The sequence below is a fragment of the Eubalaena glacialis genome, chromosome X (genome assembly GCF_028564815.1).
Source record: "Eubalaena glacialis isolate mEubGla1 chromosome X, mEubGla1.1.hap2.+ XY, whole genome shotgun sequence".
Taxonomy (NCBI): Eukaryota; Metazoa; Chordata; class Mammalia; order Artiodactyla; family Balaenidae; genus Eubalaena; species Eubalaena glacialis.
This window is the reverse complement of record NC_083736.1, coordinates 48,458,676-48,486,649: the sequence shown is the minus strand read 5'-3', so window position 1 is coordinate 48,486,649 and position 27,974 is coordinate 48,458,676. Positions and strand designations below refer to the sequence as shown.

At 38.0% G+C, this 27,974-nt stretch overlaps 1 protein-coding gene across 1 annotated transcript in view; it reads left to right on the top strand.

Moving 5' to 3' along the window:
- Positions 1–27,974, top strand: part of WNK3 (WNK lysine deficient protein kinase 3) — a 136,098-nt gene that overhangs the window by 56,065 nt on the left and 52,059 nt on the right. The window contains exons 8-13 of the mRNA XM_061179460.1: positions 8,251–8,545; positions 9,359–9,552; positions 9,647–9,796; positions 23,119–23,183; positions 26,513–26,660; positions 27,323–27,439. Coding sequence (XP_061035443.1) covers positions 8,251–8,545; positions 9,359–9,552; positions 9,647–9,796; positions 23,119–23,183; positions 26,513–26,660; positions 27,323–27,439 — 969 coding nt within the window. The remainder of the gene's footprint in view (positions 1–8,250; positions 8,546–9,358; positions 9,553–9,646; positions 9,797–23,118; positions 23,184–26,512; positions 26,661–27,322; positions 27,440–27,974) is intronic.

Here is a 27,974-nt window from a genome sequence, read left to right as displayed (position 1 = left end):
GCTGGGTCGTATGGTAGTTCTATTTTTAGTTTTTTAAGGAACCTCCATACTGTTCTCCATAGTGGCTGTATCAATTTACATTCCCACCAACAGTGCAAGAGTGTTCCCTTTTCTCCACACCCTCTCCAGCATTTATTGTTTCTAGATTTTTTGATGATGGCCATTCTGACCGGTGTGAGATGATACCTCATTGTAGTTTTGATTTGCATTTCTCTAATGATTAATGATGTTGAGCATTCTTTCATGTGTCTGTTGGCAATCTGTATATCTTCTTTGGAGAAATGTCTATTTAGGTCTTCTGCCCATTTTTGGATTGGGTTGTTTGTTTTTTTGTTATTGAGCTGCATGAGCTGCTTGTAAATCTTGGAGATTAATCCTTTGTCAGTTGCTTCATTTGCAAATATTTTCTCCCATTCTGAGGGTTGTCTTTTGGTCTTGTTTATGGTTTCCTTTGCTGTGCAAAAGCTTTTAAGTTTCATTAGGTCCCATTTGTTTATTTGTGTTTTTATTTCCATTTCTCTAGGACCTGGGTCAAAAAGGATCTTGCTGTGATTTATGTCATAGAGTGTTCTGCCTATGTTTTCCTCTAAGAGTTTGATAGTGTCTGGCCTTACACTTAGGTCTTTAATCCATTTTGAGTTTATTTTTGTGTATGGTGTCAGGGAGTGTTCTAATTTCATACTTTTACATGTACCTGTCCAGTTTTCCCAGCATCACTTATTGAAGAGGCTGTCTTTTCTCCACTGTATATGCTTGCCTCCTTTATCAAAGATAAGGTGACCATATGTGCGTGGGCTTATCTCTGGACTTTCTATCCTGTTCCATTGATCTATATTTCTGGTTTTGTGCCAGTACCAAACTGTCTTGATTACTGTAGCTTTGTAATATAGTCTGAAGTCAGGGAGCCTGATTCCTCCAGCTCCATTTTTCGTTCTCAAGATTGCTTTGGCTATTCGGTGTCTTTTGTGTTTCCATACAAATTGTGAAATTTTTTGTTCTAGTTCTGTGAAAAATGCCAGTGGTAGTTTGATAGGGATTGCATTGAATCTGTAGATTGCTTTGGGTAGCAGAGTCATTTTCACAATGTTGATTCTTCCAATCCAAGAACATGGTATATCTCTCCATCTATTTGTATCATCTTTAATTTCTTTCATCAGTGTCCTATAATTTTCTGCATACAGGTCTTTTGTCTCCTTAGGTAGGTTTATTCCTAGATATTTTATTCTTTTTGTTGCAATGGTAAACGGGAGTGTTTTCTTAATTTCACTTTCAGATTTTTCATCATTAGTATACAGGAATGCAAGAGATTTCTGTGCATTAATTTTGTATCCTGCTACTTTACCAAATTCATTGATTAGCTCTAGTAGTTTTCTGGTAGCATCTTTTGGATTCTCTATGTATAGTATCATGTCATCTGCAAACAGTGACAGCTTTACTTCTTCTTTTCCGATTTGGATTCCTTTTATTTCTTTTTCTTCTCTGATTGCTGTGGCTAACACTTCCAAAACTATGTTGAATAATAGTGGTGAGAGTGGGCAACCTTGTCTTGTTCCTGATTTTAGTGGAAATGGTTTCAGTTTTTCACCACTGAGGACAATGTTGGCTGTGGGTTTGTCATATATGGCCTTTATTATGTTGAGGAAAGTTCCCTCTATGCCTACTTTCTGCAGGACTTTTATCATAAATGGGTGTTGAATTTTGTCGAAAGCTTTCTCTGCATCTATTGAGATGATCATATGGTTTTTCTCCTTCAATTTGTCAATATGATGTATCATGTTGATTGATTTGCGTATATTGAAGAATCCTTGCATTCCTGGAATAAACCCCACTTGATCATGGTGTATAATCCTTTTAATGTGCTGTTGGATTCTGTTTGCTAGTATTTTGTTGAGGATTTTTGCATCTATGTTCATCAGTGATATTGGCCTGTAGTTTTCTTTCTTTGTGACATCTTTGTCTGGTTTTGGTATCAGGGTGATGGTGGCCTCGTAGAATGAGTTGGGGAGTGTTCCTCCCTCTGCAATATTTTGGAAGAGTTTGAGAAAGATAGGTGTTAGCTCTTCTCTAAATGTTTGATAGAATTCGCCTGTGAAGCCATCTGGTCCTGGGCTTTTGTGTGTTGGAAGATTTTTAATCACAGTTTCAATTCCAGTGCTTGTGATTGGTCTGTTCGTATTTTCTATTTCTTCCTGGTTCAGTCTTGGCAGGTTGTGCATTTCTAAGAATCTGTCCATTTCTTCCAGGTTGTCCATTTTATTGGCATAGAGTTGCTTGTAGTAATCTCTCATGATCGTTTGTATTTCTGCAGTGTCAGTGGTTACTTCTCCTTTTTCATTTCTAATTCTATTAATTTGAGTCTTCTCCCTTTTTCTCTTGATGAGTCTGGCTAATGGTTTATCAATTTTGTTTATCTTCTCAAAGAACTAGCTTTTAGTTTCATTGATTTTTGCTATTGTTTCCTTCATTTCTTTTTCATTTATTTCTGATCTGATCTTTATGATTTCTTTCCTTCTGCTAGCTTTGGGGTTTTTTTGTTCTTCTTTCTCTAATTGCTTTAGGTGCAAGGTTAGGTTGTTTATTCGAGATGTTTCCTGTTTCTTGATGTAGGCTTGTATTGCTATAAACTTCCCTCTTAGAACTGCTTTTGCTGCATCCCATAGGTTTTGGATCGTCGTGTCTCCATTGTCATTTGTTTCTAGGTATTTTTTGATTTCCCCTTTGATTTCTTCAGTGATCACTTCATTATTAAGTAGTGTATTGTGTAGCCTCCATGTGTTTGTATTTTTTACAGATCTTTTCCTGTAATTGATATCTAGTCTCATAGCGTTGTGGTCGGAAAAGATACTTGATACGATTTCAGTTTTCTTAAATTTACCAAGGCTTGATTTGTGACCCAAGATATGATCTATCCTGGAGAATGTTCCATGAGCACTTGAGAAAAATGTGTATTCTGTTGTTTTTGGGTGGAATGTCCTATAAATATCAATTAAGTCCATCTTGTTTAATGTATCATTTAAAGCTTGTGTTTCCTTATTTATTTTCATTTTGGATGATCTGTCCATTGGTGAAAGTGGGGTGTTAAAGTCCCCTACTATGATTGTGTTACTGTCGATTTCCCCTTTTATGGCTGTTAGTATTTGCCATATATATTGAGGTGCTCCTATGTTGGGTGCATAAATATTTACAATTGTTATACCTTCCTCTTGGATCGATCCCTTGATCATTATATAGTGTCCTTCTTTGTCTCTTGTAATAGTCTTTATTTTAAAGTCTATTTTGTCTGATATGAGAATTGCTACTCCAGCTTTCTTTTGATTTCCATTTGCATGGAATATCTTTTTCCATCCCCTCACTTTCAGTCTGTATGTGTCTCTAGGTCTGAAGTGGGTCTCTTGTAGACAGCATATATATGGGTCTTGTTTTTGTATCCATTCAGCCAGTCTATGTATTTTGGTGGGAGCATTTAATCCATTTACATTTAAGGTAATTATCGATACGTATGTTCCTATTCCCATTTTCTTAAATGTTTTGGGTTTGTTATTGTAGGTGTTTTCCTTCTCTTGTGTTTCTTGCCTAGAGAAGTTCCTTTAGCATTTGTTGTAAAGCTGGTTTGGTGGTGCTGAACTCTTTCAGCTTTTGCTTGTCTGTAAAGGTTTTAATTTCTCCGTCAAATCTGAATGAGATCCTTGCTGGGTAGAGTAATCTTGGTTGTAGGTTTTTCTCCTTCATCACTTTAAGTATATCCTGCCACTCCCTTCTGGCTTGCAGAGTTTCTGCTGAAATATCAGCTGTTAACCTTATGGGGATGCCCTTGTGTGTTATTTGTTGTTTTTCCCTTGCTGCTTTTAATATGTTTTCTTTATATTTAATTTTGGATAGTTTGATTAATATGTGTCTTGGTGTGTTTCTCCTTGGATTTATCCTGTATGGGACTCTCTGTGCTTCCAGGACTTGATTAACTATTTCCTTTCCCATATTAGGGAAGTTTTCAACTATAATCTCTTCAAATATTTTCTCAGTCCCTTTCTTTTTCTCTTCTTCTTCTGGGACCCCTATAATTCGAATGTTGGTGCGTTTAATGTTGTCCCAGAGGTCTCTGAGACTGTCCTCAGTTCTTTTCATTCTTTTTTCTTTATTCTGCTCTGCAGTAGTTATTTCCACCATTTTATCTTCCAGGTCACTTATCCGTTCTTCTGCCTCAGTTATTCTGCTATTGATCCCATCTAGAGTATTTTTAATTTCATTTATTGTGCTTTTCATCGTTGCTTGGTTCCTCTTTAGTTCTTCTACGTCCTTGTTAAATGTTTCTTGCATTTTGTCTATTCTATTTCCAAGATTTTGGATCATCCTTACTATCATTATTCGGAATTCTTTTTCAGGTAGACTACCTATTTCCTCTTCATTTGTTAGGTCTGGTGTGTTTTGACCCTGCTCCTTCATCTGCTGTGTGTTTTTCTGTCTTCTCATTTTGCTTATCTTACTGTGTTTGGGGTCTCCTTTTCACAGGCTGCAGGTTCGTAGTTCCCGTTGTTTTTGGTATCTGTCCCCAGTGGCTAAGGTTGGTTCAGTGGGTTGTGTAGGTTTCCTGGTGGAGGGAACTAGTGCCTGTGTTCTGGTGGATGAGGCTGGATGTTGTCTTTCTGGTGGGCTCGTCCACGTCTGGTGGTGTGTTTTGGGGTGTCTGTGGCCTTATTATGATTTTAGGCAGCCTCTCTGTTAATGGATGGGGTTGTGTTCCTGTCTTGCTAGTTGTTTGGCATAGGGTGTCCAGCACTGTAGCTTGCTGGTCGTTGAGTGAAGCTGGGTCTTGATGTTGAGATGGAGATCTCTGAGAGATTTTCGCCGTTTGGTATTACGTGGAGCTGGGAGGTCTCTTGTGGACCAGTGTCCTGAAGTTAGCTCTCCCACCTCAGAGGCACAGCCCTGATGCCTGGTTGGAGCACCAAGAGCCTTTCATCCACACGGCTCAGAATAAAAGGGAGAAAAAATGAAAGAAAGAAAGAAAGAAGATAAAATAAAATAAAATAAAGCAATTATAATAAAAAATAAGAAAAAAAATTATTAAGAATAAATTTATTAAGAAAAAAATTTTTTTTAATTTTTAAAAATAGATTTATTAATTTTTTATACTAAAAATAAGAAAAAAATTATTAAGAAAAAATTTATTAAGAAAAAAAATTTTTTTAATTTTTTAAAATAAAAAATATGAAAAAACTTATTTAAAAAAATTTTTTAATTTTTTAAAAATAGAAAATAAGGAAAAAATTATTAAGAAAACATTTATTAGGGGAAAAAAATTTTTTTAAGTAAAGAAAAAAAAAAAAAAAAACAGACGCACCTAACCCTAGGACTAATGGTGAGAGCAAAGCTATACAGACAAAATCTCACCCAGAAGCATACACATATACACTCACAAAAAAAGGAAAAGGGGAAAAGTTAATATATCCTGCTCCCAAAGTCCACCTCCTAAATTTGGGATGATTCGTTGTCTATTCAGGTATTCAACAGATGCAGGCACATCAAGTTGTTTGTGGAGCTTTAATCCGCTGCTTCTGAGGCTGCTGGGAGAGATTTCCCTTTCTCTTGTTTGTTCGTACAGCTCCCGGGGTTCAGCTTTGGATTTGGACCCGCCTCTGCATGTAGGTCGCCTGAGGGCGTCTGTTCCCCGCCCAGACAGAACGGGGTTAAAGGAGCAGCTGATTCGGGGGCTCTGGCTCAGTCAGGCCGGGGGGAGGGAGCGGTATGGAGGAGGCGGGGCGGGCCTGCGGCGGCAGAAGCCGGCGTGACATTGCAGCAGCCTGAGGCGCGCCGTGCGCTCTCCCGGGGAAGTTGTCCCCGGATCACGGGAGCCTGGCCGTGGCAGGCTGCACAGGCTCCCGGGAGGGGCGGTGTGGAGAATGACCTGTGCTCGTCCACAGGCTTTTTGGTGGCGGCAGTAGCAGCCTTAGCGTCTCATGCCCGTCTCTGGGGTCCGCGCTGATAGCCGCGGCTCGCGCCTGTCTCTGGAGTTCGTTTAAGTGGAGCTCTGAATTCCCCTCTCCTTGCACGCCGCGAAACAGAGGCAAGAAAAAGTCTCTTGCCTCTTCGGCAGCTGCAGACTTTTTCTCGGGCACCCTCCCGGCTAGTTGTGGTGCGCTGGCCCCTTCAGGCTGTGTTCACGCAGCCAACCCCAGTCCTCTCCCTGGGATCCGACCGAAGCCCGCGCCTCAGCTCCCAACCCCCGCCCGCCCCAGCGGGTGAGCAGACAAGCCTCTCGGGCTGGTGAGTGCTGCTCGGCGCCGAGCCTCTGTGCGGGAATCTCTCCGTTTTTCCCTCTGCGTCCCTGTTGCTGTGGGATCCGCGCTGATAGCCGCGGCTCGCGCCCGTCTCTGGAGCTCGTTTAGGCGGCGCTCTGAATCCCCTCTCCTTGCGCGCCGCGAAACAAAGAGGCAAGAAAAAGTCTCTTGCCTCTTCGGCAGCTGCAGTCTTTTTCCTGGACTCCCTCCCGGCTAGCACCGAAGCCCGAGCCCCAGCTCCCAGCCCCCGCCCGCCCCGGCGGCTGAGCAGACAAGCCTCTCGGGCTGGTGAGTGCTGGTCGGCACCGATCCTCTGTGCGGGAATCTCTCCGCTTTGCCCTCCGCACCACTGTGGCTGCGCTCTCCTACGTGGCTCTGAAGCTTCCCCCCTCTGCTACCCGCAGTCTCTGCCCACGAAGGGGCTTCCTAGTGTGTGGAAACCTTTCCTCCTTCACGGCTCCCTCCCACTGGTGCAGGTCCCGTCCCTATTCTTTTGTCTCTGTTATTTCTTTTTTCTTTTGCCCTACCCAGGTACGTGGGGAGTTTCTTGCCTTTTGGGAGGTCTGACGTCTTCTGCCAGCGTTCAGTGGGTGTTCTGTAGGAGCAGTTCCACGTGTAGATGTATTTCTCATGTATCTGTGGGGAGGAAGGTGATCTCCGCGTCTTACTCTTCCGCCATCTTGCCCCTCGCCCTGGGAGTGTTTTTTGAACTTTGTGAGGGAGTGAAATTAAATATATGGATTCCATCTAACATTTTAATCATTTATCAACTACAATGAAATTTCCCCGAGTCTGCAGACCCCCAAGGTATGCTTTAAAAAACAGATTGTAGGACTGAGAATAATATGCCATGGCACCTCCTCAAGTCATTATCTCTGCTACTCAGCCCTGTTCCTTTCAGACAGTAAGCCCTTAACTTCTCTTCTGTCACTCTTCTAACACCTCGTAAGATATAGCACTTTGCCATAAGCATACTTCCTCTGCCTAGAGTGTTGATCTCTGAACTTCATCTACCTCTCCCTCAATAGCCTGCAAGTTCCTTGTTTTGTTTTAATCCAGGTCAGACTTTACCTTCCTCTATGATACTTTCTCTGCTTTCACCAGAGAGGCTTGTGCTCCTTTAGGGCTTTTGCAGCAGCTCATTTCTACATTTTATTTCATTTCATGTTTTTTAAAAAAATTTTTATTTACTTTATTTATTTATTTTTGGCTGTGTTGGGTCTTCGTTGCTGTGCACAGGCTTTCTCTAGTTGCGGCGAGCGGGGGCTACTCTTCGTTGTGGTGCATGGGCTTCTCATTGCGGTGGCTTCTCTTCTTGCGGAGCACGGGCTCTAGGTGCTCAGGCTTCAGTAGTTGTGGCACGTGGGCTCAGTAGTTGTGGCTCACGGGCTCTAGAGCACAGGCTCAGTAGTTGTGGCGCACGGGCTTAGTTGCTCCGCGGCATGTGGGATCTTCCCGGACCAGGGCTCAAACCCATGTACCCTGCCTTGGCAGGCAGATTCTTAACCACTGCGCCACAAGGGAAGCCCCTTATGTTGTTTTTATCCTTCTCTCACCACCAGCTTGTGTGTGCATATAGGACAAAGGACCAGCTTAGGCACTTATATGTCTCCAGAGCCCAATACTGGGCACATTGTAGACACTTACTGTTGTTGAATGAGGAAACCTTTTTAATGTTTCACAAAACTTAATGGCAGTCATAAATTACCTGTAATAAGACTGCATGTACTGAAATATCAAGCTATTTGTTTGTTTTTGTTTAAAGCCAGAATTATTTCAACAATTCTTGGTAATAGTGTTGTTTTTCTTACTAAAGGCTCTGGCATTTATGCATGTCTGATTAAGAAAGAACATAGAAACAAATTAACTGTTATTTAATAGCGTTTGGAATTTGGGGGCAGAAAATAACTCTGCTAGTAAAAAATAAAAGTAAAAATCTTAAAGATGTGGTTTGCTTATTATGTTTTGTTTGGAGGTCAAGTCAGGATTCTTCCATGAAAGTGATTCCAAAGCTGTTGCTAAGTCCATTAGAGACCGGGTGACCCTGATAAAGAAGACAAGGGAGAAGAAGCCAGCTGGCTGTTTGGAAGAACGCAGAGATTCCCAGTGCAAGTCTGTGGGGAATGTACTCCCTCAGCCCCAAAATACAACTTTGCCCCCTCCTCCTGCTCAGTACAGCGGGGCTGAATGTGAAGAAACTGAAGTTGATCAACATGTGCGACAACAGCTTCTGCAAAGAAAACCACAACAGCATTGCTCCTCTGTTACAGGTAACACAGTTATAATTTATAAAAGGAAATGTGTAATTGTATTCCCTTATCTTTAAATAGTACTTTTGTATGTTTCAAAGCATTTTGTTATCTATCATTTCATTAATCCTTTTACAAAATCCCTGAAATAGGCAAGCCAGATAGTTTCCTTATTTTAAAATTAAGAAACTGTTCTGTTAAGTGACTTGTCCAAGGTACTAGTTGAATAAGGATTATAATCTTTTTACCATTTTTAAGGGTCTAACGTAAATCCTTTAGTAAAGAAGATATGCAACTAAAGATAGAATTTATTCTTCAAGAGGGAATTTTCTAGACTTTAAGAACTTTTGTATTTTAGACCCAAGTATAAAATTAACACAGTTTCTCTAATTTTTCTGCAGTAATGCATTCTCTTCTCTAGAAAGACACAGTATTTTCATAGTAATAACCAGTTGTTCCATAAAGGCAGTATTATTTTCTAGCCAGGTTCTAGGAGAATGAGAATATGCTACTTAGATTTTACTGAAATCCTAATGGCAAACATAGATTAGTTAGGCTATACATGAAATGGCCAGCAAATCGAGTTGACTTTTATGTAATTCTTTGTAGGTTTGCTTTACTAAGAATATTTTAGTTATACCACAGTATCAACATGGAGAGTTTACATGATGGTTTTTTATTAATTCTGCAGTGTACATATTTTATTTGAAGCTGTTTCAGGTTGTCAGAGTAAAAAAGAAAAAAATTAAAGAAACACTTACCATTTCCTATGCTATTTGGACCTTGTGTTTCAAGTTTTTCCCTTCTACTTATCACGTGTTTTCTTTGCCGTAGGTGACAGTTTGTCTGAGGCAGGAGCTGGATCAGTTATACATTCAGATACTTCAAATCAGCCCAGTATAGCCTATTCCTCAGACCAGATGATGGGCTCTCAAATGGTTTCTAACAACCCACAGGCCGAAATAAATGTTCCAGGGAAAATTTATCCATCCCAGCAGCTAGTGGGACATTACCAGCAGATTTCAGGGGTGAGGTGAAGTGTTAAATATATTTTAAATATATAATCAGTATATTTACTGTAAATGGGAGAGTTTATCTTTAATCTTTTTTTTTTTTTAACAGTTGCAGAAGCAGCCAAATCTGACTCAGCCCCAAATTTCGCCTTTTCTTCAAGGTCAGTCCACTGTTCTGCCTGTACATGTCCTTGGACCTCCACTTGTCTCACAACTCCAGTTTTTGCCATTAAGTGTCCCAAAGGTCTCACAGGTAAAGGTAAGATACATTTTAGAGGCTCTGTATTCAGTTAAACTTATTTAACACTGCCTAGGTTTTCTGACAGGCAAAGGCTCTCTTTCATAAATTCATCCTAGTTTATATAAAAGTCACTGAAAGCTAAAAGTTGTTTATACTTTCCTTCACTTAAGACATTCTTCTTGAGGATGTGTCTAACATTGTGTAACTAGAATCTTGAGACACTGCTTGTATAATTGGAAGAGAAACTGAGAACTCCATATATGGATAAAAAGTTTATTTAGGGGACTTCCCTGGTGGCGCAGTGGTTAAGAACCCACCTGCCAGGGCTTCCCTGGTGGCACAGTGGTTAAGAATCCTCCTGCCAATGCAGGGGGCACAGGTTCGAGCCCTGGTCCAGGAAGATCCCACATGCCGTGGAGCAACTAAGCCCATGCGCCACAACTACTGAGCCTGTGCTCTAGAGCCCGCAAGCCACAACTACTGAGCCTGCGCACCACAACTACTGAAGCCCGTGCGCCTGGAGCCTGTGCTTCGCAACAAGAGAAGCCACTGTAGTGAGAAGCCCGCATACCGCAACGAAGAGTAGCCCCCGCTTGCCACAACTAGAGAAAAGCCTGCACGCAGCAACAAAGACCCAGTGCAGCCAAAAATAAAGTAAATTAAAACAAAAAGGAAAAAAAAAAGAATCCGCCTGCCAATGCAGGAGACACGGGTTAGAGCCCTGGTCTGGGAAGATCCCACATGCCGCGGGGCAACTAAGCCCATGCGCCACAACTACTGAGCCTGTGCTCTAGAGCCCACGCACCCGTGCGCCTAGAGCCCGTGCTCTGCAACAAGAGAAGCCACTGCAATGAGAAGCCCGTGCGCCGCAACGAAGAGTAGCCCCCGCTCGCCGCAACTAGAGAAAAGCCCGCACACAGCAACAAAGACCCAACGCAGCCAAACATAAATAAATAAATTAAAAAAAATTTATTTAGGACTCAGATCCCTTTTATGGTTTGTTTTTTGTATTGGACTTTTCCAGCCTGGTTTGAATGTAGAGGGATGTCTTTTGTAGTTAATTAGAAATAGTATTTCATAGACTCTTATAATTTTAAGCACTTTCATCTAAATTCTTGACTCTTTTGGTTCACGTTTATTTCTGTAGGAGAAATAAGTGTTTTTGTCATTTAGACTCTCAAAGTCAACGTTACTCATTTCTGACAACGAGTACACAGTCTTTGTGAGAGTTCATATATCAAGACTATATCCTGGTTTCCTAGGTTATGGACTCTGGATACATGGTTGGGCTTTTCTTTGCCATCCCATTTTCTTTCCTCAACCCTACCATCCCCTGTGTGTGTCTTCTCTCTTTGGGAATGAGACAGTCTGAGCTCCTAGGCATTCTCTGTATGTGATTTAGTTAGCAGCTGGTGATCTGTTGCTTTTAAGAGATTGGTATATAGTCAGTCATAGTTCATCAACAAACTTTTAATGACTATCATCTCTGGGGATATAAAATGAGATAAAATATGGTCCTTGCCCTGAAGAACTCATAGACTTGTAGGGGAAAACATACATGTACTTGACAAATGCCAGATGCATTTAAAATCTGCTGGGGGTATATTTAATCTGATATGGTTGACAGTGCATGGTGTTTGGCTAGTATTTGTAGCTTATATGGTATATGTTCATACTTGAGCTCATGTTGTGGTTGGATTTATCTCTTTTTAAGACTATAATGCGAAGTGTGTTGGATGGATGCTTAAATTAACTTAGGTTCAACCACGTAGATATACAGGTATGTGTATTTTGAAATGTGTTTCCAAAATTTTTAAAAGAAGTTTAAAAAATTTATGAAAGTGTTATTTGCCTATTTAAAATAAAGCCTATAAAGTTATAAAGAAGACAGTGAAAATCACCTACTATCTCTCCAGCTAGAAATAAATTATTGTTTACATTTGGTGGTAGAGACTCTAGATTTGTCTTTTTTTCTATGTATACATATATAACTTTGTTTATACATACATATGTATATCACATACATACTATTTTGTAGCCTGCCTTTTTCACCTAATATATAGAATCCACATAAGCAAACACTTTAACCAGTGGGGGTCTTTTTATGAATGTGGTGGTTCAAGTTCTAGGAATTATTACAGCCAGCCTATATGTATTCAGCCAACTCACTCCTCTCCTCTTGAGAGAGCTTCTCTGTTCCCTTTAACTATGATATTGAAATCCTTTTGAACTTCCACTGTCTGGTGTGTGGAGGTGTCAGATTCAATTACTCTGAATTTCTGCCAGGGTTTGAATGAGTTATGTGGCAAGTGCAATAAATGAGAAGCCATGAGCAATATGTTGCCTGGGGACAGGTCTCAGCCCCTTAGTGTACTCAATTAGCATTTACTCATGGTATTAGGATTTTTATAGGACTAATGCTATACCCAGCACCTTTTTGATAACTTTCTGAAATTTTTTTAAAATTTATTTTTGGCTGCTTTGGGTCTTCATTGCTGTGCACGGGCTTTCACTAGTTGTGGTGAGCGGGGACTACTCTTTGTTATTGTGCGTGGGCTTCTCAATAAGGTGTCTTCTCTTGTTGTGGAGCATGGGCTCTAGGCATGCGGGCTTCAGTAGTTGTGGCGCGCGGGCTCTAGAGCGCAGGCTCAGTAGTTGTGGCACACGGGCTTAGTTGCTCTGTGGCATGTGGGATCTTCCCGGACCAGGGATTGAACCCGTGTCCCCTGCATTGGCAGGTGGATTCTTAACCACTGGACCACCAGGGAAGTCTGAAAATAGCTTTTCAAAAGTAACTTTTATTCTTATAAATACTCTTGAAAAATACAGAAAAGTATAAAGAAAGTAAAATTACCTGTTATCCCACCTCTGAGAAATTAAAACCTTTGAAATTGTTCAGACATTTCTCTATGCATACACATTTTTTAGTATTTATTTTATCAGAATTGGATCATACCAGCTTTTTAAAAGATTTCTGTTTTTTAAATTGAATTATATAAGGCATATATACATTGAAGTATCCAAATCTTAAATGTGCAGCTTGATGAGTTTTTACATATGTATTCCTCTGTGAAATGCAAATGAAGATATAGAGCGTTTCCAGCTCCCTAGAAGGTTCACTGACATTCATCCACATTGTTGCATGTGTCAGTAGTTTGTTTCATTTTTTTTGCTATGAGTTGTTCAGTTGTAGAATATACCACAGTTCAGTTATCCATTCTGTTGATGTATATTAAGATTGGGATTGACATATATATACTAATATGTATAAAATGGATACCTAATAAGAACCTGCTGTATAAAAAAATAAAATTAAATAAAAAAAAAAAAGATTTGTTCTAGCTTTTGGTTCTTACAAATAAAGCTACTGTGAATGCTCCTGTATGTTTGTAGACACACCTCTAGACACATGCATTCATTTCTCTTGTGTATGTACCTAGGAGTGGGATTGCTGGGTCACAGGATAAAGGTATGTTTAGCTATACTAAATAATGCCAGACAGTTTTCCAAAGTAGTGGTCCAAAATGCATTCTCAGCAGCAATGTTAGAGAGTTCCAGTTATTCCACATCCTTATCAACACTTAGTATTGTGTGTCATTTAAATTTTAGCTGTTCTGGTGGATGTGATGTGGTATATATTGTGGTTTTAACTTGTGTTTCCCTGATAAGTAATGATATTGAGCATCTTTTCGTGTAATTATTAGAGATTCAAATATCTTCTTTTGTGAAGTATGCCTAGTCAACTCTTTTTTTTTTTGAGTTGTTTATCTTTTTCTTTAGTCTGCTTTAATCTCAACCAGTTCTTCAGGCTTTGTTGTTCTTTACAGTGTTGAAATGCAGAGGCCAGTTTTTTATAGAATGCCTGTCATTTTAGGTTTGACTAAAGTTTCCTCATGGTTAGAGTCAAATCATGCATTTTTGGCAGGAATACCATGTAAGTGACATTGTATTCTTCTTAGGACATCTTATTAGGCATATTGGTGATGCCAATATTTGTGATGTTAACTTTTATTACTTGTTTTAAGTAGGGCCTGCCAGGTTTCTCCACCATAAAGTTGCCATTTTTTTCCTTTATAATTTACGAGTTATTTGTAAGGAGATATTTTGAGACTCTGTAAATATCCCTTTCCTTATCAAAACTTTCACCCATTAGTTTTAGTATCTGTTGATGATTTTCTAAGTTCATCATTCCTCCTTATATTTATTAGTTGGCCTTTCTCCTTCCTTTACTCATTCAGTCATTCAGTCATTTGTTCATGTCAGTATGGATTCATGAGGCTTTATTTTATTTAATAGTGTGTGATATAATATTATCATTATTTGTTTTGATGGTTAAGGTGCCCCAGATTTGGTTAATGGGGGCCCATTCAGGGTGGCTCTTGTGTATTTTTGTCATATCCCCATTATTCTTTGAGCACTTCTTTACTTTCTGGCATAGCAAGATATTCCAGGCTCATTTTGTGCTTTCCCTTCCCTAGCCCTGGGATCAGTTATTTCTCCATGGGGCCCTGATTCCTTTTAGTGAGGAAGGTAATTTAGGAACCAGAATTTGGATGTTGGGTGTGTTTGATGGTACGTGGGAGTCATAGCTTCTAGGGTTCTCAGTGGACAGATTAGAGTGTGTGCGTGCATGCGTGTGTGTGTGTGTGTGTATTTCATACTGATACCTCCAGCCCATTTTGCTTTTGACTTTGTGTTCTAGGAAAAAAAAATTTTTTTTGCTATGTTTCTCCAGTATACACCCAACATCTCCACTTTATTGTATAATAGGCATTTCAAATTTAATATGTCCAAAATTAAACACTTTTTTTTTGCGCTCCCCTCCCACCACCACCCGAAGCCTGTTCTTTCCACAGTTGCCTTCATCTCGGCAAATAGGAACTCTGCCTTTCTTGTTACTCAAGCCATATATCTGTGGTCATATTTTATTCCTCTCTTTCTCTCATATCTGACTTCAAATCATCAGAGAGTCTTTTGTCTTTTCCTTTAAAATACATCTACAACCTGACTACTTCTCACCACCTCCACCATAATCACTAGCATAATGATAATCATGCTAGTCTAATTTCTTTCTTGAATCATTGCATTAGACTTCTAACTGTTGTTCTTCCTTCTGCTTTTGCTCTTTTATACCCTTTTTCTCATTATAGGAAGCAGAGTGATACTTTCAAAAAATGCAAGTCAGATCATATCTGAACCCTACCCCAAACCTCACATTGCCATCTCACTCACAGTAAAAGTCATAATACTGTACTTAGTGGCCTGAAAGCTCTATAGAATCTGGACTTCCCTGCCCAACCCTCTGACTGCATGTAGATTTTCTTTGAATTCTGTTGTCCTCTTGAGTGATAATTAAATCCTTTCACAGATCTATAGCTTGAGGACAAGGAGATGTACACTTTCTGTGTATTAGTAGGTATTGATCTATTGTAGTTCCTCTGTGCTGAGGTGTGGTTTACTTTTACCCCCATAATGAGTTCTCTAATGCTTGTAATAATCAAATATATTAAAGACTACATTCTCCAACATGTATGGATACCAAAATTTTTCCTTTCTGTATCCTTGCTGAGTTGGCTTTACTTGTGAGGACTCTTCCTCCTAGAAAGCCAGATGGCTCAGTTAGTCTCCTCCTTTTTATCTCCAATATGCATTCTCACTCCTACCATTAAAACAAATAAACAAACAAACAAAAAACAATGTTAGTTGCTCTCTCCAAATAGCGGTAGAAAGCTTGGAGAGGCTGAGACAAGAGTAGTGCATGATCAATTTGCTGGTTGATACAGACTCTCGATAACTCAACTAACAGCAGATATCAGGGGGAAAGTATGAAGTATAAGTCTCCTTTGAGTTAGGTTCCCTTTCATGAGGTGATCTCTAGAGAGGTCCGGGAGTGAAACCTGGGTAATGTTTTCTTCAATCCAGTTCTACATGCCTTGTAATTAATGAAGCTTCTTCCTAGTTTCTGTTACTCTTGTCTGTAAGCCTTTGTGGTGCTGGTGTGTTTTCATCTTTTTTTATTTCTGCCTGTTTAATAGCCTGGGTGTCATTTTGTGAGTTTATCCAAGGAACTGTGCTGTGTGTGGATCAGTTATTTCTTAGGGTAAACTTCATTATTCAGAATCTTGGCTTGGCCAAAAATTGGGCTTAGATAAGCAATGACTTTATAGGTGCAGGGTTCTTTATAAATATAAAAATATGGAAGTGGGCGTCATACACAGTGATAATTTTCTTTAATTAAATAAGCAAAAATTTCACTGTTAAACAGGTATATACAACATACATATAGGCTTGAGGTACTTTATGTCTTTAGTTAGACCTGAATTTGATCTCTGGCTCTTTGAATTATTTATTGTGTGATTTGAGGCAAGTTATTTAATTTCTTTAAGTTAGGTTCTTTTTATCTGTAAAACGAAGTTTTAAAATGCCTCTCTTGCATTTGCAACTTACTTTGAAATGCATAAAAAATAAGATGGATTGATGGATATACATGTGATAATGCAAATATAATAAAATGCAATAGACTGTGGATGGTGGATGTATAGGTTTTCACTGAACAATTATTCAGCTTTTCTGTATGTTGGAAATTTTTCATAATGTCAGAAAAAAATGCCTATTTTGTAGGCTTTTTAGGAGTAGATGAGGTACATGTGAGAAGTGCCTGCCGTGTAATAAGTGCTCAAGAAATAATGGTTGTTAAAAGCACTTCGTGGGAGAGACATGTTTTATAGTGTCAGTAATACAATAAGGCAGTTTATAAAATGTTTTAAAATACTTCCCACTTTTACTGCTCTCCTTCACTCCAGAATAACCGAGTAAGAATTTCTGGAATGTGCTTGAGCTTGCATTTTCTTTCCTTCTGTTTTCTTTTTTCCCCTTTTTCCTCCCATCTTCCTTTGCTTCCCTTAAGATTATAAAGTGCATCCAAGGGCTAAGAACCACTGATGGGAGGAGGGCAAGTAATAGTGAAGTAAGTAAAGGAGAGAGAAGGGTTAGGAACTAACAGAAAAGCTTCTGTGGTATGCACAAGGGGTCTCTGCTCTTCAGTATTCTTTGGAGTCATTTGTCTATTCATTCATTTTCTTTCTTTCAATTTTTGCCTCCATCACTTATAGCCTCAGCTTCCTCATTGGTAAAATGAAAGTAATAATACCTACTGCTTAGAGTTGTCATAAGGGTTGAATTTAGTTAAATAATGTATATAAAGTGCTTAGCATTTAATAAATGCTCAATAAATAGTGGTTGTTTTGTTGCTATAAGAAAAATAAAAACAATAATAAAATGAGAACATTATAATAGTGAAAGGCATTATTGAGCAGCTGTTCCTATTTCAGGTATTGGTTAGGCATTGGGGATATTGTGATAAATCTTACAGATACAGTCTCTTCCCTCAAAGAGCTCACAGTATCATGGGTGAGAAAGATCAAGAAACAAGTTCAATCACTTTGTTATACAGCAGAAACTAACACACCATTGTAAAGCAATTATACTCCAATAAAGATGTTAAAAAAAAAAAAGAAAAGAAACAAGTTCAAGAGAGCATTTTTAAATGCCGAGATAGAGAGGAGAGAATGGTGTGGCCCATGGAATTCAGGCCTAGTTTTGCTTCTCATTTTGGCCTTGTCCTCATTCTGCAAGTGAGTTATAGGTACTTTAGTTTTATTGAACTTTGCTAGCTAGTTATCAAGGTCTCAGATATCCGGATATCAAGGTCTCATTAGGAAAAGGGATTGGTACCTGTCTTTCATTTGGATTTGAAGGTGAGGGTTGGGGAGAAATGAGCATAAAATACCATTTCCTGCCTTCCCCTTCCCCCTCTAACCTGGTCAGTTCATACTGAGGTTTTTTTCCTGGACAAATTAGACTAGCTTCTAATTATAGATTAGATAATTAGCTCTTTAATATAATCACTGTTTAAACATTGAGAGCAAATACTTTGGCAAAGAGATTTCTTTTTTTTTTTTTGTACACACAAGATTCAACAAAATGTATCCAACTTTAACAAATGTTTGTCTTAAAGAAACTTAAAAAAATTATGGTGAGTCCCAGCAAGATGGAGCAGTGCCATGGTGTCTTGATGCATAAATCTGGAGGCAAAGTAAACAAAAGATAGTTACTATGGCAACAATCTGGAATTATATTTTATAACCACTTATAATTATTAACAGGATTATTAATGCTACTTTCTGTTGTTCCTCAGAATCATGGCTAATAGTTGGTTCATCTGCTTTTTTTATATGCCAGCTTCAAACCAAGTTCTGTCATAATATTTCTAGGAGTTTCAAAATTAATATTTGCAAATAGATGCTGGGCCATTTGTAGATGTTTTTCAAATTTAGTGAAATGTTTCATTCTTACCTTTGTCTAAAATAACTATAAAGTTGTGCATTGAAATAATGGGGACCTGCACTGAGATTATCAGATTTCAGGGTTGATAAATCTGTACAAAGTTGAATTAATTTTTTTCTTATTACCAAAGCAAGATGAATATAGTTAAGCTTGCTTAACACCAGGTGTATATTCTTCCAGACCATTTTATATGCTTATGCATACATGCAATTTTAATGTAACCATAATGTATATATACTCTTTTATAATCTTTTTTCACTTGTAACATCTTATATGTTTAAGCACATTTTTAAAGGGCTGCATAATATCCTTTAGTATGGATGTACCATTATTTATTTAATGGAGCAGATAAAGGAAACAAGTGACTATTTTTTTGCTGTTTGTAATTATATTCCATGTCGTGAGGAACATTTTTGTAGCTAAATCTTTCTATGCACTCTTAATTATTTCCTTGGGATAGATTTCTAGAAATAAAATTGCTAGACCTTTTAAAAACTTGATACATATTGTCAAATTACCCTTCAGAAAGGTCTAAGCAGTTTACAATCCCATAAATCCCAGTGGTTTATGAAAGTGCCTATTTTCCTCTACACTTAGTATTTGCTATCCTTTGAAAGTTTTAAATAATCAAATGTAAGTAGTGACATTATAAAAAGTAGTAAAATGGGGGAAAAAATCAAAGAATGCTATTTTCTTAACATGGTAGTGATTATGATATTTGTTATTGTATTCCAAGCTTTTGTCATATGCATAAGTGTTTGTAATTATATGTACAGTTTTGTTTTCTGCTTTTTTCATTCATTGTTAAGTAATTTTCCCTGCCTTTACTTGGACTTCACAATTCTAGTTTTCAGTGGCCACACAGTAGTGAAATAAGTATTCATATTTACCTCTTTCTCTATTCCTGGACAACAACTTGATGCCAGTTTTTATTGTGCATAATACCACAATAAAAACAGAGTTAGCTACCATTTATTGAACATTTACTATGAAACAAACTTTATACTATGTACTTTTTTCTTCCTCTGTATTATTTCCTTAGGATTGATGTCCAGGATTAGTAATATGGGATCACAAACATGTGTATGGCACAGTCTTTTTTATATCATTGTTTTCTTTCTTATTTCTTTCTATCAATACCTTCAAACATTTATTGGAAGCCTAAAATGTTCCAGGCACTGTGCTAAGAGGCACTGAGAATACAAAGATGAATCATTCAGAGTCCTTAAAGTCAGGCATTAAACATATATGATAAAGAAGGATATGATAAAAGACATTAGAGGATGACAGTCCATTGATCTGTTGGTCAGTTGGTCGGTCCATCCATCCATCCATCCATCCATTCATCCACACATGATTTTCCCTCTGATGTATAGAGCTGGTTGCAGACATAATGTCCTTTTACCCTTAAATATATCATTGCTATAAGAACAAGGATATTTTCTTAACCACAATACAATGACCAAATTCAGGGAATTTAACATGACTGTAATACTATTATTTAATCTGTCGTCCACATTAATATTTCACCAGTTGTCCAAGTAATGTCCTTTATGGGAGTTTCCCCCCCTTGATCCAGGATCTAATTGAAGATCGTGCATTGCCTTGTACTGTTTGTCTCTTTTATCTCCTTTAATCTGGAACAGTTCCTCAGCCTTCATTTGTCTTTTATAGCATTGATATTTTTTAAGAATAAAGGTCGGTTATTTTGTATTGGGTTGGCCAAAAAGTGCCTTCGGTTTTTAAGTAAAAATAAAAGACACATTTTTCATTTTCACCAAGAACTTTATTGAACAACGTATTCACTCTTTTGTTCCAATACCTTCTGCCATTTTTCAGGCAACTTCATAATTCCATCTTCCCAAAACTTTTTATGTTTTTGAGCAAAGAACTCTTCCAGGTGCCTTTTACAGTCTTCCAGGGAATGGAAATTTTTTCCATTAAGAGAATTTTGTAAAGACCGAAATAAATGGAAATCCGAAGGTGCAATGTCTGGTGAATATGGCGGATGAATCAGAACTTCCCAGCCAAGCTGTAACAGTTTTTGCCTGGTCATCAAAGAAACATGTGGTCTTGCGTTATCCTGATGGAAGATTATGCGTTTTCTGTTGACTAATTCCAGACACTTTTCGTCGAGTGCTGCTTTCAGTTGGTCTAATTGGGAGCAGTACTTGTTGGAATTAATCATTTGGTTTTCCAGAAGGAGCTCATAATAAGAGGACTCCCAACCCCACCATATACACAACATCACCTTCTTTGGATGAAGACCAGCCTTAGGTGTGGTTGGTGGTAGTTCATTTCACTTGGCCCACGATCTCTTCCGTTCCACATTATTGTACAGTATCCACTTTTCATCTCCTGTCACACTTTTTTTTTAAATTTTCTTTATTTATTTTCTTTTATTCTTTTGGCTGCGTTGGGTCTTCGTTGCTGCGCACGGGCTTTCTCTAGTTGCGGAGAGTGGGGTCTACTCTTTGTTGTGGTGCACGGGCTTCTCATTGCGGTGGCTTCTCTTGTTGCGGAGCACGGGCTCTAGGTGCACAGGCTTCAGTAGTTGTGGCATGCGGGTCAGTAGTTGTGGCTTGCGGGCTCTAGAGCACAGGCTCAGTAGCTGTGATGCACGGGTGTCATTGCTCCACGGCATGTGGGATCTTCCCGGACCAGGGCTCGAACCCGTATCCCCTGCATTGGCAGGCGGATTCTTAACCACTGCGCCACCAGGGAAGCCCCACACTTTGTTTTAAAAACGGAACGTTTTCATTACGTTTCAGTAGGGAATCGCATGAGGAAATATGGTCAAGAAGTTTTTTTTGCCTAACTTATGTGGAACCCAAACATCAAAGCAATTCACATAACCAAGCTGGTGCAAATGATTTTCAATGCTTGATTTGGATATTTTGAGTATGTCCGGCTGTCTCCCGCATGGTATAATGTTGATTTTTCTCAATGAATGTCTCGATTTGATGGCTATCAACTTCAACTGGTCTACCCAACTGTGGAGCATTGTCCAGCAAGAAATCTCCATCACGAAACTTCGCAAACCACTTTTGACACATTTGATCAGTCACAGCACCTTCTCCATACACTACACAATTCTTTTTTTGCGTTTCAGTTATGTTTTTACCTTTCTTGAAATAATAAAGCATAATATGCGGAAAATGTTGCATTTTTTCTTCCATCTTCAATATTAAAATGGCTACACAAAAATTCACCAGTTTTGGTAAGTCTTTTTTTTAATGTGGGCTGATATGACACCTGTCACATACAATCTAAGAAAATTGTTTCAAATGAAGTTAAAGACAACTAAGTGCTACTAGAGCTATCTTACGGAAATACCAATCGAACCTTTTGGCAAACCGAATAGAATGCCCTTCAAGTTGAGTGTGTTTGAAGTTTCCTTTTTTTCCCCACATTCAGATCACGCATTTTTGTCAGGAATACCATGCAAACAATGTTGTAACCTTTGTGCATTGTATCATATTAGGAGCCATGTAATGTCAGTTTCTCCCAATATTGCTGAGGTTAAATTTGATTACTTGGTTAAGGTGGAGGCTGCCAAGTTCTTCCACTGTAAAGTGACCATGTTTTGCTTTTGTAATGAATAAATGATTTGTGGGGAGATATTTTGAAACTACGTAGATATCTTGTTCCTCATCCAACTTTCACCCACTAGTTTTATCATCCATTGATGATTTTCTAACTTTGTCATTCCTTATATTTATTTGGCTTTGTATTGTAAGAGCTTTCTTTTGTTTGTATCAGTATGAACTCTTGGATTATTTTATTTTATTAAATACCTTATATTCTGTTATCATTATTTATTTTCATGCCCAATTGTTCCATATTTGGGTAGTGGGAACCCCTTCAAGGTGGCTCAAGTGTGCTTTTGATATGTTCCCATCGTTCTTTGAGCAGTTCTTTACTTTGGGGGATAGCAAGATGATCCAGGCTCATCTTATATTTTCCTTGCCCCAGTGCTGGAATCAGCCATTTCTCCAAGGAACCTTTATCCCTTTTAGTTTAGAAACCAAGATATGAGATAAGGTATATGTGTTTTTTAAAGAGACTCCAAGGTGATTTTGCTGGTCTTTCTGGAACCCATTGTAATAGAGCCTTCTTGTATACAGGAGTTCCATTCAGATATTTGCTAAATGGACAGGACTAAGGAGTAGTTGAAATAGTCCAGGGAGATAAAGGAATATAAGTAGAGTCACTGTATATGAAAAAGCCCAACTCATTCAGAGGAGCTAGAGTTCATTGTGGCTTCAAGAAGAGAAGAGCTAGAGAATGAGGCAGGGACCAGTTCATTGAGAACTTTATTTGCCATCCAAAGGAACTTAACCTTATAGAAGATGAGGGGCCATCATAGAGGGTTTAAACTAGGTAGGTAAGTGATTGATTTTGGTAGATTTGCATTTTAAAGTCACTGTACTGTCACCAGCAGCAATGCATAGGATGGATTAGATAAATGTTTAACATTATTTTCCAGCAGGGTTGGCATTTGCCTTTATAAACTTTTCTGCTAGATGCCAGTATTGCAGCTGCTGGATACTAACATCTCAGAGGAATTGTTGGCAGTAGTTTAGTGAAAAGGGAACGAGAGAGAGAGACCATACAATACGTTAAAGCTTGAATCATTGATTTATCTGTTTCTGGAATGGCAGCAACTCTTCCTTTTATTAGTAGTTTTACAATCAGGACTGGAAGCCATTGAAAAATAACACAAACAAAAGTATAAAAAACAATGCTGTCTTTTTTAATGAAAAAGTCTTGATGAATATCAATACTGCTACATTTTATTTTTCTTTATCTTTGGTAGTAACGTCAATAATAGGATTGATATAGACATTCAGTAATGTAGACATTTTGCCTGGTTTGTGTGGTAACCAAAGTATGAAATGTAACAAACACGTTTTCTGCAATAATAGCAAATTGCACCTTCAGCTTAAAGTTTGCTGTTATCGTAATAAGTTTTATTTCTGTGCTATTTACAGCCTGTATCCCAAGCAGTTGGAGCTGAACAACCAGCAACTCTTCTAAAACCGGATTTAGTTAGAAGGTGAGTATCTTCAAATTAATACCATGAAAGCGATGAGGGTATGTTGAAGTATTGCATTCATTAGGTACTTAGTGTTTCTTGACTGAAGAAGTTTCTGTGTTCTAGTATTTGTGTATATGTTCAATAAAAATAGTAGATATTATTTTTACTTTTTTATGTTAATAAAGATCATATGGACTATGAAATTATTGACCATTTTCTTGTTCACATTATTATAATATTCTGGGGTTGTTATTTTTTGGCTGCACCACCGTGGCTTGTGGGATCTTAGTTCCCTGACCAGGGATTGAACCCATGCTCTTGGCACTGAGAGTGCAGAGTCCTAACCACTGGAGTGCTAGGGAATTCCCATCATATTCTGTCCTTAGGAAAATATTATAAGAATTAAAAAAGGAAATAAGAAATAATGTAATTTAAAGTTCCAGCTAATCTAAAGAAATAAATTACAACCAGATATATAATCATATTGTTATTTGGTAGTTGTAAACTAATATTTTTCTCTATCTTGTTCAGATTGGGTTAATTTTTCTTGTTCTGTCTTCAGGTTCACTGATTCTTTCCTTTGTCCTATTCATTCTGCTATTGTGCCCACTCAGTGCATTTTTTATTTCTATGATTGTACTCTTTCTATAATTTCCATTTGTTTCTTTCTTAGTATCTTCTATTATTATGAGATTTTCTGGCTTTTCATTTGCTTCAAAAGTATTTGTAATTGCTCGTTGAAACAATTTGATAATGGCTGCTTTAAAATCCTTGTCAGGTAATTCCAATATCTGATTCATCCTGGTGTTGGCATCTGTTGATTGTCTTTTCACATTCAAGTTGTGATTTTCCTGGTTTTTGGTATGACAGAGAATTTTCATTTGTCTCCTGGACATTTTGGACATTATGTTAGGATACTCTGGATCCTATTTAAATACTCTATTTTAGCAGTCAGTCACTGTGTTTAGGTGCAAAGGTCCTGGTCTACTTTTATGGACTATGGTTCTAATGACGATTTAGTTTTCAGAGTCTTTGTATTATTATTCTGATCTGCTTGGTTCACCTGACACCATTGGGACCCACTGCTGGACCAAGGTGTTGGAGAGCACTTCTCTAGGCCTGCTGCCCTAAGCCAGCTCTCGAGACCACATGCTACTGGTAGGGTTCCCACCAGCATCACCACAGGAGGAAAGGGCCCACCTGAACCACCTTCTGTTGATAGGTTGGGGTTCAGGAGACCACTGGGCTTGGGCTACCTTTGCCTTTTGGCCCAGGAGTCAGGAGATGCTGAGCTTGGATTGCTTTCTGTCACTGGGTGGGTAATCAGGAGATGCCAAGCTGCTATATTTTTCCTCAAGTCCTGGGAGTCCCTAGCTAGTCTGCCTTCATTTTTTCACTATTCAGTGCCCTCCTGTGATATTCTACTGTATTATTTCCAGATTTTTTAGTTATACTTAGTGGGGAGGAACGGGGAGAGTTGAGTTTCTTCCATCTTGTCCCAAACCCTAAACTAGTGTTTTAAGATAACTTTGCAAAGTGAATGATACAGCTGAATTGACTAGAATTATGTCCCTTTTATCCTCTGAAGGTGTTATTTATTACTGCTATTTCTCTGTCTATTAAAAAACTAAGAGCAGTATTAATGTATTTTCTTCCTCCACTTGTATTTATGAAAATTCTTTTTCACAGGGACATAGAAAAAATTTTAGGAGTTAGTTTTATTTTTTATTGCATACCTTTATATAGATACTTCCTGAGTAGTTTTTAGGAGAAAGGACTTAACCTAAAAATTAATTTAAAAAACATCTGCTGCTTACAGATCTCATTTAAGTTTCAAATGTATTTATTGGAATTTTTGTTATTTATTGAAATATCTTCAAATTTATTAAAGAAAAAGCTGAAAAATACCTTTGACACAGATCAGCTGAAAGTTAGTCTGCCCTGTCATAATCATATTGACTTGAACCTGCAAAATATAACTAGTTAGAATTAATCATGTTGAATCATTTTCACATCGTTCATTTTCAGTTTTCTTTAACCAAAATTATGGTGTATTTTTTCTTCTTCCCTCCCTCCCTCCCTCCTTCCCTCTTCCTTCCTTCCTCCCTTCCTTCCTTCCTTCCTTCCTTCTTTCCTTCCTTCCTTCCTTCCTTTCATTCTATTGAGGTAAAACTCATGTATACCCTTATATTAGTTTTGGATATATAATAGAGTGATTCAACATTTGTATATATTATGAAATGATCACCACAATAAGTCTAGTTTAAACATCCATCACCATACATAGTTACAGAATTTTTTTTCTTGTGATGAGAACTTTTAAAATCTACTCTCTTAGCAACTTTGAAATATGCAATACAGCATTATTAACTATAGTTGCCATGCTGTACATTACATGACTTATTTATTTTATAACTGGTAGTTTGTACCTTTCGACTCCCTTCACCCATTTCGCCCACTTGCCACCCTCTCCCCCCACCCCTGCCTCTGGCAACCACCAATCTGTTCTCTGTGTCTATGAGCTTGGGAGATTTTTCGTTTTTTTAGATTGCACATATACGTGAGATCATATGGTATTTGTCTTTCTCTTTCTGACTTACTTTACTTAGCATAATGCCCTCAAGTTCCATCTATATTGTTACAAATGGCGAGATTTCATTCTTTTTTATGGCAGAATAATATTCCATTGTATATACATACTACATTTTCTTTATCTCATTTTCATTTCTTTTTCTATTTCCTGCGCTATTCCTGTCTTCCACACCTCATGTATCCCCTGTTGAGTTTGTTACATAAACAGCTATATTTTGAGTGAGAATTGGTTTTTAGAAGTTTTATTTGAACATATTAATAAGAAAAACCCCCAAACAAACAAAATAAAATTGATCAGGAACATCCCCTGATAAAAGGTTCCACAGAGGTCCATCACTAGCAGTGTTTTTCTTTCACTCCCACTACTGTGAGATGTTTGCCTAATACATACAATATAATCTCAGTGTTTCATAACTTTTAAAAACAGCTTTATTGAGATATAATTCACATACTATTAGATTTTCACCCATTTAAAGTGTACAATTCAATGGCATTTAGTATATTTGCAGAGTTGTGCAGTCATAACTTTTTGAGAGATATTGTACTACTTATATATTTTATTTAAACATTATTTATGATTTTATAATTGAGGGTTTTTCTTAGAATTTTACCATCAAGATGGAATGATTCTATCCACAAAGGAATTTCAGATGTTAACTCTGATTTGGGTTAAATATTGGACTTTGAGAATCATGGAATAATGTCTTCTCTGAGAAATTGAATTGGAATTGCTTTTGTTTTTTTTTAAATAATAGTTTGAATAATGATGTGGCAGCTGTGAAGGAAAACACCAATACCCCTGATAACCCAAGTGGAAATGGCAAACAAGATCGGATCAAACAGAGAAGAGCTTCCTGTCCTAGATCAGAGAAGGGGACTAAATTTCAGCTTACTGTCCTTCAGGTCAGTGTATAAATATGATTTGGTTAAGAGTGCATGTTGAGGTCTGGGGGGTCAGGGAGGGGCGATGTTGCTGTGGAGGTGAGTATAGAGTATTATGAAACTCTGCAGCAAACACTCTTGAACACAAATCTTTGTATATATACCTGATTATTTCCTTATGATAGATTCCTAGAAGTAGAATTAGTGGGTCAAAGAGTATGAAGATTTTTTTAAAGTTTCTAAATACGTATTTCTAGGTTGCTGTCCATAAAGTTTGGACCAGTTTACATTTCCATTAGCAGTGCATTTTCTTTAGCTTAAAGGGTCAATTTGTGGGAGAATTTTGGAAATGAATGACCAGATTTAGATCTTTGCATTGCAGATAGCTATAGTGACCGTTGTAACTTTTTTTTTTTTGCCTTTTCATAAAAGTTGTGTTCCTTTTCTTTCCCACAGGTTCACATTTCTAACTTATTTTTTGCTGAATAATTTGAGCCTTAGATTTGTCATACAATGGTTGTTTAGACAGTATTTCATCAAGGGAAAAACAATCTTTTTAGATTCTGAACAGTTAAAACCATTTTTTTCATATATTGTATGTGAGCTCATCCAAATGTTTCCTGCACCATTTACAAAGAGAAGACAATGACTGACTCTTAAACTAGTGACATGTTTGTGCCCAGGTGTCAACCTCTGGAGACAACATGGTGGAGTGTCAACTGGAGACACACAATAACAAGATGGTCACCTTCAAGTTTGATGTTGATGGTGATGCACCAGAGGATATTGCAGACTATATGGTAAGTACAGTAAAACCAAATTATTTTCCCTTCAGCATTCTGTCTCTTTTTCCTCTCTAACTCTCCCCCCGTTTATTCAGAGCCATCTTTTTTTAGGGTACTGCTAGTTTTTAAAATTTGTACGGAGCTAAATTGGTTATGATCAAGAGTAAGTCACTATACCTCCTCTGGTTTCTGTATATTTATGTGTAAAATATGAGGGAGTTTCATTAAGAGAGGATCTAGGTCAGTGGTTCTTATCCCTAGCTGCATGTCAAAATCACTGGAAGAGCTTTTTAAAAACAATTCTGTTGGGAATTCCCTGGTGGTCCAGTGGTTAGGACTCGGTGCTTTCACTGCCGTTGTCCGGGTTCAATCCCTGGTCGGGGAGCTAAGATCCTGCAAGCCACGTGGCGCAGCCAAAAAAAAAAAACCCAAACAAAAAGTAAAACAAAAACAATTCTGTTGCCTGGGTCCCTAATTAAATCAGAATTTTTGGAGATGAGGCCTAAGCATTAATAGTTTGTAAAGTTCCCCAGGTAATTCTAATGTATTA